Source organism: Phascolarctos cinereus, unplaced genomic scaffold, assembly GCF_003287225.1.
Source record: "Phascolarctos cinereus isolate Bilbo 61053 unplaced genomic scaffold, phaCin_HiC Scaffold_5;HRSCAF=322, whole genome shotgun sequence".
In the NCBI taxonomy this organism is placed as follows: domain Eukaryota; kingdom Metazoa; phylum Chordata; class Mammalia; order Diprotodontia; family Phascolarctidae; genus Phascolarctos; species Phascolarctos cinereus.
Window position 1 is genome coordinate 91,435,154 of NW_027555958.1, and position 19,494 is coordinate 91,454,647.

Genomic DNA, 19,494 nt, shown 5'->3' on the forward strand with positions numbered 1-19,494 from the left:
CTGAAATGACTGGACAACTTGGCAATGGAGGACTGCTTGACGCGTGTCCTTAGTGTCATTACTTTTGGCACTGAGAGATTTTTAAAAAGCATCAGCATGCATGTGGAGTCATGACAAGAAGCCCTATTCTTAGAAATGATATCTGTCAGTAACCACTTTCCTTTAGCCAAGCACAGGGAACACTGAACTTAGTGTTATCTGTCTAGAGTGAGGTGAACTGGGCAAGGAAAATGTAATTCAATATTGAGCTAAGTGTCTGAATGTTGTCCTGGGTCAGAGTAGAGTCTAGGAAGCCTGCCAAAATCATTAGCAGCAACAACATGGGAATAGTTATGATTCTCCATTTATTTTCAAATAAGATTGTTTGCCCCTTTTAAAAAAAAATGCTATGCTGTAGTGATATTAAGGTGGCTGTAGAAAGTGGAAAAAACCCTAAGGTTAAATTTTCAGTTTTTAATTGATGTCTCAGGTAATTTGTATTTTTTTTAAACATTCATCACATTTTCCCCTGCCCCAAAGAAATAGAACTCCTTGCTCGTTCCTTGCCTCCACCCCCCCCACTACTTCCACTGAAACTGTATTTTAATAGTCTTCTACTTATAAACTATCTGACTAGAAATCAATACTTCCTTTTTCCAGTTGGTTATCAAACACGAAGGGCAGCAAGGTGGTGCAGTAGATAGAGTGCTGGGTGTGGAGTCAGGAAGATGAGTCTTCCTGAGTCTAAATATGGCCCAGGACACTTACTAACTGTGTGACCCTGTTTGCCTCAGTTTCCTCATCTGTCAAATGAGCTGGAGAACGAAATAGAAAACTACTCCAGTATCTTTGCCAAGAAAACCCCAAATGGGGTCATGAAGAGATGGACATAAACCACAGCAAAGCAACTGTGAATGCAACCTCTGTACCACACAGAATATTGATGGAGACATTTGAAAGCTTCAGGCTGGTAGTAGTCTTCCAGTCATGCCATGTGTATTTCATAGATATCATGAAGTATCAAAGTCTTTGAGAGATTAAAGTTTCAGGCCACTTAAACTTCTAATGGAGAACCACAAGGTAGGTGTAAATATATTTCCAAAAGGATTTACACAGGAGAAGTAGCATAAAAAGATCTCAGTGAAGGTGTGTGAAAAAAGGTGATGGGCCAGTCATGTAGAAAGAGGAAGGGGTCTCATGTGTCCCACTAGAATCCACACAATATCAATAGATGCAGAGAAGGCCAACAGTACATTGGGTACATCCCTCCTTGAGTGATTTAGGGACAGGTCATTTAACCTAACTGTCTCATTTTCTTTCGCTACAAAATTAAAGGAGTGAATTAGGTGGTATTGAAGATGCAAAATTATATGATTCTGTAGTTGTAACTCATTTTGTGAAAAGCCTTGGAACTTCAGAATGGGAAGGAACTTAAAAATATCATTGAGTCTGATCACTGAATTTCCCATGTGCGGATGCTAATACTTTGAGAGATTAAGCAACCTGTCCAAAGTCATACAGCTTGTTAGTATCAGAAACATTAGAGCATTGCAGCTGTTAACTTTAAAACTCACACACCAAGCAACATCACGTTAGACATCTACCACTTTGAAATTTATCTCCAGTCAAGCCTCGATGCCCTAAGAATCTAAATCAAATAGGGGTTGACGGCTTATATTTCTTTATGCTTTAAGGTTTGTAAATTACTTTCTTCATATATCTTAACATTTTTGAGATGAGGAAACGAGGGTTAAAAGGTTGTGCTTTGCCCAAGGTCACACAAGGAGTAAGAGGCAGAACTAGGATTTGAATCCATGTCTTTGGGCTGTGGTGGTCCTTCCACTATGCCTGTCACTTCCTAGGGACAGCAGGAAGTTGGCCGATGACTGAAGATGCCCTGCTGGAAAAATCCTGAAAGCTACAAATATTCCAAAATGAGACAAAAGGTAGAATTGTGAGTTAAGCTCATTATTGAAACACCTTAGAAAGTAAGAGGAATCCAGAAGCTAAGACCTAAAAGGTTTTAAGAAAAGGCTTTTACCTTATTTTCCTTATCTCTAGACAAGGACATGTTTATTACTGACCAGAAGCTGAAAGGCAAAACTATTTTGATGTGTGGGAAAACTGATCATACTAATTTGCTTTGTGAATTTTTCCTAAAGGTGAGAAGAGAGAAGAGAATCATTATTAATTTTTTCTTGCCAATTTATCATTTTTTATTGTTATTGGAGGTAAAATAGCTTAAAGATACAGAGGTGATATTAAAAAAATGTTAAAGTCCTCTTAAAGCTAGTGCTCTTAAGGGAAAAAAGGCAACAGCAATACAAATACGAATTAGTGAAGCCACACTCTAGGACTAAAATCCAAGGCAAATTATTTGACACATTTTATAAAATGTACATTTAAAATTTAAATCAGTTGTGATATAATGATTAAAAGCTTCAATTGTGATTAGCACACATATTGTGTACATATATATCTATATATGCATACTCTAATTGAAATTCTCTCTAATATTGTCTAGATCTCATGCCCTATAGTTTCCCTCTACCTCATGTTCCCAGAAAAATAATATTAAAAATACCATATAAGGTACATACTCGGCCCAAAAGTATAACATACAGAGTAGCATACCAAAAAACCCTGATGTCATTCAAGGACATTTTGTGACCTCTAAGAGCACTTACAAAACTGGATGCTAATTAGTCTAAGCAAGGCTGTACATACTCTTTATTTTGCATTAAGCATTGGTTCAGTCCTTGAATAAGTGAATACTGGAAGAAGTGAATAAGAAATCTCTGTGCCTTATTAAATATAGCTATCACCAAGAAACAAACCTAATAAATCACGTCAGCCTTTGAAAATGTAGAGAACTGTGAACTCATCAGTAGTGAAGACCATTTTCCCCTCCACAGTTCCTTCTCATTGGACTAATAAAAATCTGGCTCTAGGTGTCCACTGCAAGAAAAAAAATAATAATCTTTTTGGATAATCTCAGAGTTAATTTTGAGTAATAAGTAATCTAGCCAAAATATCAACCTGTATTGCAAATGAACCTTTATAATTGGCACAATGCCTAAACCAAGCTAAGATTTATAGAACCTGATAGGAGAGAAAGGAAAAACCAAACTAGTGAATGTTATACACCAAGTGCTCAAGATGAGAATAGATGCTAAAGGCTCAGCACAGTGTTGTCCAATATATTTAGGATTCCAACATCAGGGTTCCTAAATCTTGGTCTTCTGTGGTCTTTTAAAAATATTTTAAACATGGCACTTTCATTGGTCAGCCAGATTTTGATGAAGTCACCTCCAAATTTTTTCTTGTTGAATTGAATTGGATTATTGCTGCTCATGTCACCAGCATCACTCCTAAATTCTGCTTGTTCGCATATCCTGACTTGCTGGAGGAATCCTCATCAGAATGGGGCAGGCATGTTTTCTCATTCACCATGGAGCTCTTTTTCTCTCCTTGTATCAGAAGTGAACAACTCCAATACAAAGAAAATTTCTTAGCTCCATGAAAGCTGCTCAAGGAAGTGGCTCTTTACTAATATGGCCACATGTCCCATTCTCCCAAAAAGAAATGCCTGTTCTTTCTAATATTATACAAAAATACACTGGATATTTTAAAAGTCTATCTATCATAATTGAAATACAATATATATAGTACAGAGAACTTGTTCATAGAATTATTAGAATGCAGCTGAAAATGAAACACATATCCTTGTAAGTTGTGTTTGACTGATTTCAAAGGAATATGTGACAGGACCCAGGTTCCCAGGGCGCAACTTCACACTAAATACCCTCTTTAGTCTTTGGCAAGGACTCAAGTGTGAATGCCCGTTACTTGACTTTTCTTCTTCTTGCCTTTTTTGTAGAGATGTGGGCTAGCAAAACACAGAAGAAAAAAGAAATTCCACATTGAAAAGTCACTTGATGAATTAGAAGAAAGGAAAAATATGTTTCACAAACATATTAGTCAACATGGCATTATTTTGGGCCATGGCCAACATGTTAATTGACAGTGCAGAGAACTGTCTTTATTTGTTTTCCACTGAGAAAGAGATGGTTTGAAAATGGAGCTGTTTGTGGCTTCCAAAAAGTCATCAAATGTGAGACAGCAGTATTAGTAACATGAAAAAGGAATTAGGTGAAAAGATGGTTTTAATAATTTGAGGGACAAGTAATTTGTTTTCAGAGTAATTAGGAAAGAATTGATAAGCTAATGTTCATTGAAGAGAAGGTGACCAGGATTTTGAAAGAGACTAGAAATCATCTCATATATGTACTGGTTGAAGGACCTGGGACTATTTAGGCTAGAGCAGTGAAGACCTAGGGGCATGATATGTGCCTTGATATGGGAAAAAGATTTAAACTATTTTGCGTTAGCCATGGAGGCAGAATTAGCCACAATGAGTAGAAACTGCAAAAAGCCAGAGTTTTCCCCTCACAGTAAGGGGAAAAAACAAACTTCCTAACAATTAGATAGGTCGTAAAATATAATGGGCTGCTCTGGAAAGTAGCAGGTCCTTCATAACTATAGATCTACAGGGAGAGGCTTGATGACCATTTCCTAGAGCTGTAATTCCTATCAAGTAAGGAGTTTGAAGGAAGGGCTTCTAAAAGTTTCCTTATCATTTTGAGATACTGTCATTCTGATTATTGCAGCTACTCGGTGCTGCTTTCTAACTGCTCATAATAAAAATAATAGCATCTCACACTTACATGATGCTTTAAGGTTTACAAAGTACTTTATATGCATTATTTTTATTTGTTGCGAGGTGATGACTTTACCCTGAAGACATGCTAGACTTGGATTCTTACATATTGTTTCCTGCGTACTATTTATTGGTTTTATGTTCCAAAATAATGTCATGCAAATAAGATGACGATGTGGGGCTCTTATCAAGGAAGAAAAAGAATTTATTACATATATGCTGACAAACTAAAATAAGGAGGTGAATTCTGACTTTTAAAATGTTTATAGTTTTAAAAGATAGTTACTATTTTAATACTGAGAGATAAAATATGAACAAAAAATAAAATGATATAATTCAAAGTCAAATGGTGTGAAGCAAAATGATGATATGTATCTAGGAAATGATGGTACTGATTATATTTCTCAGTATGCTTCTTTTACTTACACAGTAAAAGACGTACCATCAATAGTTGATTTTGCCTGGGTCTTTGTGTTTCTAATTGCAGATATGCAAACTCCAGGAGATCCAGGCTTTTAATTTCCATGAATTTAAGAATGTTCATGCGCACAGAAGATACTTATCATGTAAATCATGATAATACAATACCTGGCAAGCTTTTCTACATCCTCCACTGTTTCAGGTAAGGCAATACCCTTTGTTTCAGGTAAGAGCAAGACGAGCCCTCCACAGATTGATGCAAGAATACCTAAGGAACCGTAATGAAAGGCATTAAAGTACCCTGATTGGACATGCTTGACTTAATCTTCAGTTCTCAAAAATGGTAGATTTTTAGAAAGAAGTAGCAAAATTTGCAAATAACTGAAACAACCAAAATTTTTCCATAGGCCTGTTCTCCAGGTAATTTATGAAACTAATAATGAAATAAATGATTGTATTTATATAAGAATATAGAATTCAAAGTATATTACATTCTCTCATTTGATGCTCAAAAATGATCATTATTATTCCCACCTACATGTTTCAGGTACTTTTAAGCACATCCCATAGTTCTTTGTTGCCCCCATTGATTAGGGCTTTATTTTGGTATTCATGTGGTCTCATTATAAAAAGGATGTAAAATTTCCCACTGATGGATATTTTGTTCTGGAACCGATGTCTCCTTAACAAGGTAAGGTCACTGTGCCAATACCACATAAAGATGACTGATATACCTGTACTATACTTTTGGACTTGGTGTCTAAGTGCCACATTAGAGATAAAGCAACATGGAGAGAACTAGTGCTTAGACACAGAGGCCCACCTGAGAAGGAAGGATTTGGGTGAGTGTTCTTTAGGGTTTCCTGTTGGGTTAGAACCTGTCCTATCTTTGACATTTTGTTAGCTTTGGGGATTACATTGGTGCTCAGGACTCTTTCTTTTGGTGAAAACAGATATCAGCCAACTTCTGATATTTCCAGGGGAAACCATGGGTAGGGTTACAAGTGTGGTTTGTATAATAAGATCCAAGATTGAATCTAGTCAAAACCAGATTCCTGTAATTCTATTAGATCTTTTGGTTCTGAACAAAAAAATTTACATATAGATTAGGAAACTGAGGCTTAGAGAAATTAACCTGACCGAGATTACATAGCTAATAAATGGCAGCATCCTGGATTGTTATCAGTGGTATCCTCCTTTTCACCTTGGCTCCAGAATTAACATGGACCTTTGGTAGGAAAATAAAATGGTTAGAAGGAATTTTTCATGGAATTCTTGACTTGAGTTCAGATGCCCAGATGAACACCTAAAATTATTTTTGTGAAATGGTATTTCTATTAGACAGGAGTTTGGCCTGTATGACTTCTAGATACTTATTGACTCTCAGATTTCTATCACATTCTTCAACAGTGGGTTTGTGAGAATGGATGAAACCAAGACAGGCTACATTTATGACTATGGTTAAGTGCTTAATTTTTTTTTGGCTCACTGTATTTATCAGCAAACCAAATAAGTAAGAGATAACTATAGTAGAACTCCATAAAAAGGGACTCACTTTTTACATAGATTGTTTTATATACTCAAAATCAAGTCACATCTTCTTAGGCAGACACAAATCTGGTATGATATAGATGTATCCTATAAAGAGGTGTCACTTGGAAATATACATCAGGCAGCTGGAAACAATAACTAGATTAGAATTTGGGAGAGAGAACAGAGCTGAAGATAAAGACTTGGGAGTTATCTGCATAGAAGCAATAGTTGAAGTTATGAGTATGGATAAATTACTAAGGGAAAGAAGATATAGAGAGAAAGGGACTGATAATAGAACTTTGGGAGTGTGCTTACATTTGAAAGATAGGAGACAATGGGTTAAAGACAAAGAGGGCTTATTACAAAAAATTGGAATAGTAAGCCCCAGGAAGTCAAAGGATAAGAGTTTGAAGAAGTAAGCGATGGTCAATAATGTCAAATGCTGCATAGATTTCAATAAGGATTGAAAAAACTCCATAGCACCTGGTGATTGGAGGATAATTTCTGGTCTTTGAGAAAGCAGTTTCAGTCATGGTGGTGAATGACAATGACACGTTACTCTTGGATCAGGCTTTACTATTTACTTTCACATATTTCTCTCAAATCAGACATGAGATCAAGGATTGGGTATGACAAGTAAAGGCAGCAAATGCCTGATTTTAATTTTTCTGAGAGATTTATTATGAACTTGATAAGCATCAGGAAATGCAAATATTTCCATATAAAAAGGGGAGTTGTACATAAAACTAAGATCTTCTATTTCATGTAGTTTGATTTGAAAACATATGCATGGATTTTTACATTTTTTATTTTTTCAAGTTTTCTTGTGCAAAATGACTAATATGTAAGCATTTTACATGATTGTACACATATAACCTATATCAGATTGCTTACAGTTTCAGGGAGGGAGGAGGGGAACAAGGGAAGGAGAGATAAGATTTGGAACTCAAAACATTTTTCAAAATGTTAAAAATTGTTTTAACACGTAATTAGGGAAAAAATCAAATGTTATTTTAAAAAAGAGGTGTCAGTTCTGTTCTCCCACACCAGCATTTTACAGGAGTTCCACTTTGGTTTTGCCTCAGAAATCTTTTAAAGATAAGTAATTAAAAAATAAAACAGAATCTTGTAGGAGAACTACATTTATGGGTCAAAATTTTACTGTGTTATAGCTGCTCCTCAAAAATAGAACGGTCAAAGGCAGAAGACTAAATGGAGGCCACCAGTAACAATTGTAAGAGTCAATTTAGAGTTCTATTAATAATAAAAGCTGACATCTGAATGGCATTTGGAGGCTTGCAAAGCATTTTACATATAGTCTAATTCAATCCTCCAAGAGGTAGGAAGTACAGTTATTTTTATTCCCACAGAAACTGAAACTCAAAAAGGTTTAAAGGGTTTGACCTTGGTCACACAAGTAGAAAATATTATGGGCAAAATTTGAATGCAGATCTCTGTGAGTCCAAATTCAACACTCTATCCATTATATCAGGTTAACTCACCAGTGAAAACTACCATATTTAAAGAGACATGCTAAATTCTCACCAAAAATGATAAGAGGTAGTTCTAGCCAGATGGCTGCTAGCCGGAACAGCAGGAATGGAGCTACAATACCACCAAAATCACATAATCCTGAGCACAATGAAACACCAAAATTTCTACAAAGAAAAAAAAATATATTTTTTTCTTTAATGATCAAGGCATTGGCAAAATCAAGAAAATGAAAAGTGCATGGTATTGGTAATAAAAATCAAAGAACTACTTTATATTCACAGAGCACTTTAAATTCTGAAATATATTTTCATACCAATTAATCTAGTTTTATCCTGATAGCAGTCATGTGTGGGAAGGCAAGTGCTAGCTTGCAGCTTATAAAGATAAAGTAACTAAAGCCAAGAAAGATCAAGAGACTTAACTAAAATTAATCTTATTGATTAGCACCACAGATTACAAGTCAGGTACTTGCCATGTAAGCCAACTTGCTCATGGCTGTATCTCTTCTGTTCTTAATTGTACTCATGTTCTACTCTTTAACAAAAGGCATATATTTTTCCTGCTGGTATTATTCTACTCTCACATTTTACCACCTTCATACTGTAGAGTTTTAGCTTTCTTAAAACTATAGCATTTGAACACTTTTATTTTGAGTTACAAATGATAACTCCCTTTCTAAATAAGTTAAATAATGTACTCATACAATTTTGTTGTTGTTCAATTGTTTCAATTGTGTCTGACTCTTTGTGGCCCTACTTTGGGTTTTCCTGGAAAAGATACTAGAGTGGTTTGCCATCTCCTTCTCCAGCTCATTTTATAGATGAGGAAACTGAAGCAAACAGGGTTAAGTGACTTACCCAGTGTAACACAACTAGTAAGTATCTGAGGCTGGATTTGAACATGGGGAGATGAGTCTTCCTGACTCCAGACCAGGAGCTTTATCTACTGCACCACAATACACATACACACATACATATGTCTATATATATATATATATATATATATATATTATATATATATATATATATAGACATATATATGTCTATATATATATGTATACACACACACATACATACATATATATACACACATATATATATATACATATACACACACACACAAATATATATATGTGTGTATATATATATCCACACATATGAAAGAGGACTGGATTTGATATCTGGGGACTTGACTTTGAATCCTGACTCTTTTTACCATGTGTCTGACTGTGGGAAAGTCACTTCTGGGGACATCATATATGAGATGAGAGGCTTGAACTGATGATCTCTTAGTTCCCTTTTAGGGGACACACACACACACACACACACACACACACACACACACACACACACACACTTTAATGTATTATAAAGAAAACTAGACTGGGAAACTGTAGAACTAGTATAATCCTGTCTTTACCAAGGTCACAAAGACAGTAAATAGTATATCCAGAATTCCAACCCAGGTCCCTAGTTCTGTGCCTCAGTTTCCACACGTGTAAAATGAAGGTGTTGAACATGATTTTTAAGGTTCCTTCCAACTCTTAGTCTGTGATTATTATTATATCTATTGATACCAAAGGTAACAGAGAGCTTAAGAAGTAACAGTGCTTAATAACTGATTTAGGAAAGTTATTGTTTCATCTTCATGGATTTGGCCCAATATGCTACTCTTATCAAGAAATCATGATTTGTTGGTTAAATTTATATAATGCAATTTTAAAGTATCAATACATCAATCTGGTTAGCAAATGAGATGACAATGACCTTACACATAACATGTGAAATTTAAAAGCAGTGCTAATGCAAAAAAATTTTGAAAGCTTCAAGATGACATTTGTAGCAATAAATGCAAGTATAAAACTTTATTCTTATGTCTTGGGGTATAAGTACAGCCAGTTTATCAGAAAAAAAATCTGGACTGCTAGCTTAATATCAGTTAATAGTGTGACATGGCAGCAAAAAAAAAATTAAGGTAATCTTGGGCTACACTCAGAGGAATAACTTCTAGGAGCAAGGAAGTAACGATCATACTGTATTCTGCCCTAGTAAGACCACAGTTGGATAATTGTATTCAGTTCTCTGCAGCAAAGTTTTGGCATGCTTCAAATGCCTCTCTTTTATTCAACATTTGGCTTTTTTCATTGATGGTTAGGCTCAGGTTTGCAGGACATATCACTATGAGTTACATCTTGAGCTCCTTTGATCTTCAGAACATATTCCATTTCCTTCCGCTATTTCTGCTGGGAACAAAGCATAATCTTATGTTGTTCACTTTTCTTTTTATTGATATTTAACAGACTTTTTCTTGGTTTCTTGCGGTATTTGGGTTTGCCATCAGAATTCTTAAATATAAACACCATGTTTTAGAGTATGAAGCATAGGATTTTTTCTGGTGGTGATCTGTGGATTCTTTTAATTGGCACTTTGTTTTTGGTATTCAGAAGTTCTGGGCAGTATTCTTGTATTATGATGTTCAGGTTATTTTGCTTCTTGTAATCTTCTTAAAGATTTATAATCCTTAATTCTCTTTATGCATTCTGTCTTCAAGATCAATTTGTTTTGTTTTTACAGAGATCATGACTTCTTTTAATATTATTCCTTTTTAAACTTCTTTCAGATTGTTCTTCAATTCCATGTGTTTGTATTCCCAATTAGTTGTTCTCTCTTTTATTTCTTTGGAGAGATGTACCACTGTGAATCAAGTTTTTCTGTTTTGTCAATTATTTCTACTTTACAGGCTATAGAATCTCTCACACTTCTTATTTCTTTCTTGCATCATTCAGGAATATCTTGCTATGGTTCTATGATCTCTTGGGAATTCACAGGACCTTGTTTCTTAGCAGGTGGTGATTCATTATTCTTTTTCTTACAATATTTATTCAGAGATGTTTGGACTCATGTAGATGTCCTGGAGTCTATCTTCTCTTTTGTTATTAATATTATCTCTGTTGATTTATCTGCTTTCTTTATAGGTTTTTAACTGAATTTTCTTCTTCCTTAGATCATTGGAAATTTCATTTCCCCCCCCCCATATTTCCTTGTTTCTCATTTTCTGACTCCTTCCCCTTTTAGGGCCAATGCCCTGAGGGCTAGACTTCAGCATCCTCCCACACTAGGGAATTCACTTTTTATCAACCTCAGTCCCTGACCTAAATGGTCTTAAGGAGATAGAAGTAGATTCTTGGATTGCAAGTCCCTTCCTTCTGGTCTGGTTCAATCCCCTACAGAGGCAAGCACCTTGCCACAATTCCTTCAGTTCTTGGTTCTCTGGTTGAGCACTGCTGCATAGCAGCATGCTTCCATCCCAGATAGTGTAACACTCTGGGGAACTTCCAGAGGAGGGTAATCAGAATGATGAAAAGCCAGGCCATACAAGAGTTGGTTGAAGTAAATAAGGATGTTCACCCTGTAGAAAAGACTTGCAGAACCTGATTACAAGAATACAAATATCTGAAAAACTGTCATTTGGAAAAGTGATTAGATAGATTCTGTCTAACCTCAGAAGGAAGACCTAAGAGCAAAAGGTAAAAGCTCTAAAGAGCCACAGTTAGGTTTAACGGAAGGAAAAGCTTCCTGACAATTAGAGCTAGCCAAAACTGGAATGGGCTGCATCCGTAGGCAATGACTTCCCCCTCATTGGAGACCTTCAAGCACAGGCTAGATGACTACTCATTAGGAATATGGTACTAAGGATTTGCTTTTGATATAGATTGGACTAAATGGAGACAAAAGGACCTTGCCCACCCTAAAACTCTGCAATTAACTGAATGTATCAGTGTGATGGTAGCAAAGACGATAACATTGCTAAGAATGGAACACCCTTTCTGTGGTTCACTGCCCTGTTCAATATGAGAGACTGTGCTTTCTGTTATCAGGATGCTATTATTAGCTCATTGCAAGCAAGGCATGAGCACTGAGAATTTTACAGTAGCAGGGACAGACTTGCACTGATCCATAAATGTACTCACTTTCTCCAGCTTATGACCCAGCAGTAAGACAACTGTCTGGGACTAAAAAGATAGCATAAGTCTAGTTCCTATTTCTGTATAAAAGATATATAGCTACTTTCTACCATGCTATATACGAGAAAGAATTCTGCATTTGGGAGTCAGCAGAGCTGGGTCTAAATTGCATCTCTGACATCAATGTGATCAGGTCACTGTTTTCTGTTTCCTTATATGTGATGTGGGGGTAATAGAATTTAACTTTTACTTCCAATCTCATAGGGTTGTAGTAAGAAAAGTACTTTGTCAACCTTAAAGTTCTACAGAAATAGATTGTCACTATTGCTATGTCTGAGGATAACATTCTCAACATTTTTATGTCTGTGAAAATTTCGAATACATTTTAAAATTCACTTTAGCAAGTGATTGGCTTACACTCAGATTTAAGGGCAAACCTGATTCATATTTCAAATCATTTGACATTTATTTAGCTAGGTCTGAAAAACACTGGTGCTTAAAAGAAAAGCCACATTATTTTACTTGACAGTATTGGGGTGAGAGGAGTGATTATAGCCTGCATCACTGTATCTTTTTCCCTAAGAAGAGGTGTGATTTCAAACTCAAGGAGATGACTGGGCTGGGAATAATAAACTAATATGTTCCCAATGTGTCACTAAATCTTAAATAACCGCACAGGGAATGTCAGAAACAGCTGTCTGAACCTTTTGGGGGATTGGAAGGAGGAGGGAGGGAAAAGTAGCAATATTTATATTTCAAAGTATACTTCAGCATCAGAAAAGAACTTGAGACCCAAAGGTTATAAATACAGGGTGGAACATTTAATTTAAATAAGACTGATAGTTCAGTATGATAGTATTTCCTAAAGAGATAAACTGAAAAGGCTGGATCTAAAAAAATCACAAGCCAACTCAGTCATAATGATATAGTAACACCTCATTTAACATTAGAACCCATCTGGGATGCCCAGGAAGGGGGAAGCCCCATTATCACCACCAGGGGGCATTCTGTTCCTCCACTTGTGCCTTGGTCCCCTTCTTCAGCCCCACTACCCAAAACCTGAATGGGCTGCTTACACAGTTTGGATGACAGCAGTCACCAACTCCATTCCTCCTGATGACAGAAAGGACCACCAGGCTTTACTACCATCCGCCCTGGCACTGCGTCCTAAGCTTGTCCTACAGGCCTTATTATCTTCCCTATCTCTACATCCTTCAGAGCCTCTTGTAATAGATAGAAGATACAAAGCAGAATTTAAGGTTCTTTGCAGGTCTAATGTTCTGTTATGTGTTGTTTTTTTAAAATTCTGCTAGTATGGCTATGTGCTCTGATTTTTAAAAGAAACGAACCTGTGATTTCATTGGTGTTATGTATGGAACTCCTGGTGAGGAACTCTCTTTACCAATGCAGAGCTGCAACTGTCTTGCAACTTCTGGTCTTAGAGGATTGATTGGGAGCATTAAGATATTAAGCGACTTGTCCATGGTCACATAGCCAGTATATGTCAGAAATGGGACTTGCAATCTTCCTGATCCTAAAACCCGCTCTTCATTGACTGTGCAACATTCCCTTTTGTCCTCTGATAATGATGATGATGTGACGATGGTGGGGATGGTAGTGACGATGATGGTGGTGGTGATGATGATAAGAGTTTTTACTTATAATGGATATTTTAGTTTACAAAGTACTTTATATTCTTTATCTCATTTAAGCCTCACTAAATCCCTTAGATACTATAAGAAATTATAAGCCACATTTTACAGATGAGGAAACTGAGGCTCAGACAACCAAAATTACTTTCTCGTGATGATAGAAAGGGAGAGAATAAGCATTTATATGGTGCCCACTAAGTGCCAGGCGCTATGATAAATGCTTTTTACAAGTATTACTTCATTTAATCCTCACAAGAACCTTGTGAGGTGCTATTATTATTCCCATTTTACTGTTGAGGAAACCAAGAAAAACAAAGGTTATGTGACTTGCTCAGGGTCACACGGCTAGTAAGTGTCTAAAGTCGGATTCAAACTCAGGTCTTCCTGATTCCAGGTCCAGCACTTTATCCATTGTGCATCATAGGATTATAGAATTAGATCTAGATCTCAGGGATCATCTTGTCTAACAACCTCATTATATAGCTAAGTAAATTGAAGAAGCCTTGGCAAGACCTGCACAAGATCACGCAAGCTATCCTCTCACTCCAGAGAGAACATTCTTTCTCCTGCACCACAACTAGTGTTAGAAGCTGGAAACTCAGCTCTCCCATGACTCTTTTAAGAAGAAGGAAAGTGGCTTGATGGATAGAGCAGTAGCCTGGGAGTCAGAAAGACCTGAGTTCAGACCCTACCTTGGGCACTTACTTGGCTGTGTGGAACTAAGCCAGCCACTTGATCTCTCCTAACCTTTCAGTCTCTTCATCTATCAAATGGGAATAATAATAGCACCTACTGAACAGACATGTTGCAAGGATGAAATGAAACAACACATGCAAAGTACTTTGTAAACTTAAAGGCACTATATATATATGTCAGCTATCATTATGGATTATTTCCACTACACCATTGCTGTTTCTCTAAGGCGATGGAGCTATATGGAGGAATTTACATTTACACTAAATGTCCCCAAACTTCAAACTGAAGTTTCAGTTCTTTTTATATACTATGTGTTTCAGTGCTTTTAATATACTATGTCTTCTTCCTTTAGAGGTCACTTAAAAAAATAGACATCTGTCTCTTTCAGTCGTTAGGGCTGAGCCATAGCTAATGTCTCCATACTAGAAGGAGAAACGTAAGGAGCAGAAATGTAATGCTATGGAGTATACAGTCTCTCTTACATTGACAATGCCTATAACTAAATAAAAGTAAAACAATGTAAAGTTCAAATAAGGGTAAGTTGCCTTTGAGTGAGGACTTGAGGGGTTTTTCTATGAGTAAAGAGTATGCACTATGTGATAACTATTTAGGTTGCTTAGAGAAATTTTTGTTTTCCTTCAAGTTCTTGACTACATTACAACTCATTGAGGATCTTAGATAAGTGACTTCTGAAGTAGTGAGATGTGACTGTAATAACAACATACATCTGTATAGTCCTTTTGTGCTTTCTAAAATGCTTACACTTATATTATTAAAGCCAGTCTTTGATTAGGCTATTTTAAATGAATGTGTAGTCTTACTTGCCAAAAGAATACGTCAACTTCCCTCTTGTTTTCTGGATTGAAATTCTTAGTGGAGAATTAACTAAATCCAGATTCAACACAAATCAAACACACAAGCACTACGTGCTTCTCTCACTATTTGTATGATTGGGTTAGGTAAAGACTCAAATATCCATGATATTATTCTTGAGAGCAATATGCATACTCTCCTTTGGTTGGGGTGCAATGATGTTTTCCAGTCTTTCCATACAGGAGAAAGTCTTAAATGGGTCATGGATGTTATGCAACTGCAGCTTGGCTTTGCATTAGGAAAAATAAAACTGACCAATACTGGAAGGAGACTTGGAAAAATGCATGTACTCCACACTGATACTCCTCTTGGCAAATTAATTTTAGACGAAGTGAATGTAGCTGGTTAAAACTCAGAATACTGTACTAACATTAGGAGATATTTTGAATTTCTGAACGTATGTGGTGGCTTTTAAGCATTTCAAGCTTGGCCGATAACATATTTCAGTGCCATAATGGAGATGGCTTGCTTTTATTTAGGTTATTTCTGACTCATAATAACTTTAAACTTTAGTCACCACCACCTTCTCTGCTCTTCATCTCTTCATCCCTCCGCCATGATTTTGCTCTGTAAAGAGCTAATTTCTGTCTCCCCTCCCCCGAGGCTGATGTTTTTTGTTGCTTTGATGAAAGACCAATTTTTATTGCATCATGAATTCCTACTTCTAAGTGAATTCGAAACTTTATGCAGTAAAAGTGTTTTGATTGATGGTGATGCCAACATCTCCTACAAGGCAGACTCCACTTTAACAGTGGTTTCAGCAATTTCATATGCAAGCTAGAGAGTAGAAGAGGGCTTATGAAAGAACCACTTTGTTAGTTCCACTAGGGACTGGCTCTGAGCAAAGGGAATGCCTTCTGATTTTGGGCACCTCCCAGAAGCTGACAGCCCCTATTTTCTTGTTGTTTCTATTCCTACTTCCAGACACTGTGAGTTCTGCTAATGGAGGGAACAAGAATACTATTCCCCCTGGAAGCTAATTATTGAAAACAATGGTTAGCCTAAGGTAGAATAGAACAGTTATCCCTTCCACTTCATAGCTTTCCCCAGTGGGGTTTCTATACATCGTGGGCAGGCATATGAAATTAAATGGGAATTTTTTGGGAGTTTTGTGGAAGCTGTAGATGACATGTGAAGGCTAGAAAAAGTTTAGAAATGCATACTATGTGCATACACACATATATAATATTATACAATATCAACATATTTTAACTTTTAATATCATAATAATTCAGACTTCTCTGGTATAAAGGGAAGGCCAAAAGATTTTACATAGATTTTCGAGATCGAGGGAGCACCAAGCCTGTAACTTCCTTGATGCAGCAGGGATAATTGTAGAATGTAAAAACCCAAAAGGACTTTCGAAGCCGTCTAGTTGAAACGCCTTTCCCAAGAACTGGAGCCCAGTAAGTGGAAGAGCTGAGGGTAGAACTCCAGATTTTTTTGACCCATAGTCTAGTGTTCTGTGATGGGTGGACCATCTCTTTGCCAAATTATTTGTGCAATAGGTATTTACTGAGTGTGCACTGTCATTTGGCATGTAGGATATCTATCTGAATAGCCACAGTTCAGCCCCTTGTTTCTTCCCACTCAAAGCTGTTGATGTCCCTTACTGGGAAGCTAATGCATCAAGAAAAAATGTAAAAAGTTACATCCCTCCCATCTATAACTATCCTCCCATAAAATACACAGCACAAAAGCCATCTGTTTCTCATCACTTGCAACACATAGAAATTGAGGTAACAAATGGTGCTCTTAAGTCTCATCAGACAGGAACCTAGCTTAGGTATTTAATTAACATCTAACGACAAAATGAGTACAAATGGAGATGAATAAATATTTGCAATGATGAACAGACTATTCTCTAACCATGCCAGAAAACTTTAACTTTAGCTGAATGGGACCCCTTGATAAACTAACTTATGTGCCAGAACCCTTAGGCAGAAAATATTCCCATCATTCATTTCGAAGACATCATGTATGAAACAGATGAAACAAAGGCTGTGGGCCACATAAGCTTTGTCATAGGCAAATTCGAGGTTATGTACTTTGAGAGTATTGCCCTGAAGCTAGGCATGGGCCAACAAATTACTGAGCTAAATAGCCTTTTTCAAAAGGTTGAAGTCCAATTTGAAAGATTTCAGTCATAATATTAGAAACGAGAAATTGGGAGTTACACATTGTAATTACCTTAAGGTTGTTGGATATAATTCTGAATTTACCAAATAAACAATTTCAAAGGACATGGTAATTCCCAATCTTCCTATAGTAGCTACTGTGGTTCTCAACCATGGTATTCCTGAAAATACAGAGAGAAATGTTAGGGATTTAATGTAATTACTAGTTAACCATAAAATGTATTTGCTTGGTCCCTTGCACAACCCTGTAGTTCTCAAAGTACATATAATATATCAAACAGTAGCCAATGTGCACTGTAAATGTGTGTATAATGTATATTGTGTATATGTATATATACATACATACATGCATATATGTGTCTGTGTGTATATATATATATGGACTTAATGGGATAAATGCCCCCTTCCCACCACAGGTGACATGGCAGAACAGAGCTGTGATAAAACAGCAGAATAAAGAAGGCAAAGTTCTGTCTTAGATGTCTTAAATCTTTTCCAGTTCCTAAAGGTATTCATGTTGTCCTTCACATAGGCTCTTCAAAATAACATCCTGGCTGTTGTCACTCCTATCCCTTTCCTCTTCTGCTCTGCTTTTCCCTTCATTTTTTAAAAAACCACCTCGAAAGATCAGTCTCACAAAAACTGGAGCTGAAAGTAGCCTTAGAGTCTATTTGGTGCAACCCCCTCATTTTACAGATGAGGAAACTGAGAGGTTCAGAGAGGTTAAGTGATTTGCCCAAGGTCATACAGGTAGGACGTGGCACAGCTGGGATTTGGTCTTATGACTGTAGATTCAGCACTCTTCCCACTGTGCCAATATCTTCACTCAGCAGGCCAGGTAGATTCCTACCATGAAGTCAAGTCAAATGAGCCAAATAATATTCACATTCATTCATATTCTGTCTGTCTGTCTGTCTGTCTGTCTGTCTGTCTGTCTGTCTGTCTCTCTCTCTCTCTCTCTCTCTCTCTCTCTCTCTCTCTCTCTCTCTCTCCCCCCCCACCTCCATATACATACACACACAATGAAGCAACTTTTCAGGCCACTAGAGAAATATCCTTATCCTTTTTTTGGGGGGTGGTACTCTGTATTTTGAATAAGTAACAAAAAACTGCCCCAAACGTTCCAGAAAATTAAAAAACAAAGCAACCAGCTAACTCATTGAATTTCAGGCAGGGAGAATGTGTAGGCAGTTGGTTCAGATGTTTTTTGGTCAGGTCTGTCTCTTCATGACCCCATTTGGGGTTTTCTTGGCAAAGATACCATTTCCTTCCTCAGTTCATTTTACAGATGAAGAGACTGCGGCAAACTGGGTTAGATGACTTACCCAGGGTCACAAAGCCAATAAACATCAGAGAAAATTCGAACTCAGGAAAATGAGTCTTCTCGACTCTGGCCTGGTGCTCTAAGAACTATAGTACCACTTAGAGGACCCCTGTAGGCAGTTAAATCGTGTGAAATAAACTCTTTGGGATGGCTTTGGCAAATCATGCTCCTTTTCCTCCACTCCCAAAGTAACCCATCCATTCAAGAAATGTTTACTAAGTAACTTGTATGTTCAGGGCACTGTGCTAGATGTTGTTAGGTGCGTCAGGTTAGATAAATACAACAAATCGCCTGCCCTCCAGAAGTGTGGTCTTTCTTTCTATCTCTCTATCTCTCTATTCATTCATTCATTTATTTATTTTTGGTGAGGTAATTGGGGTTAAGTGACTTGCCCAGGGTCACACAGCTAGTAAGTGTCAAGTGTCTGAGGTCAGATTTGACTCCAAGGCTGGAGCTCTATCCACTCTACCACCTAGCTGCACCCCCCCCCCAGAAGCTTGTAACTATAAAAGTTTTCTCAACATTTTGGCTACTTCTATATGATCCTATATTTACAGAACAGTCTAGAGGAATAACTTTTTATGTGTGTTGATGATTTATTAACAAGTACTGCTGTTGTTACTCTTTCCCATTTGTTGAGCAACATAAATTTGCTAAGTGCTCTGAAAAAAAATACGGCTGCTATCAGTAGTCAGTGTGGT

The 19,494-nt window shown here is 36.9% G+C and overlaps 1 protein-coding gene across 2 annotated transcripts in view; it reads right to left on the reverse strand.

Annotated features, from left to right (window-relative positions):
• Nucleotides 1–2,163: 2,163 nt before the first annotated feature.
• SLC22A3 (solute carrier family 22 member 3) overlaps nt 2,164–19,494 on the reverse strand; it is a 120,472-nt gene continuing 103,141 nt past the window's right edge. Inside the window, exons 8-11 of one of the 2 annotated variants that reach the window (XM_020986742.2) lie at nt 17,522–17,630; nt 8,198–8,310; nt 5,288–5,387; nt 2,164–2,937 (exon numbers count right to left, since the gene is read on the reverse strand). In XM_020986742.2, coding sequence (XP_020842401.1) covers nt 2,910–2,937; nt 5,288–5,387; nt 8,198–8,310; nt 17,522–17,630 — 350 coding nt within the window. In that variant the 3' untranslated portion in view covers nt 2,164–2,909. Of the gene's footprint in view, nt 3,869–5,287; nt 5,388–8,197; nt 8,311–17,521; nt 17,631–19,494 lie in introns of both variants that reach the window. The other variant, XM_020986741.2, reaches the window with a different exon arrangement.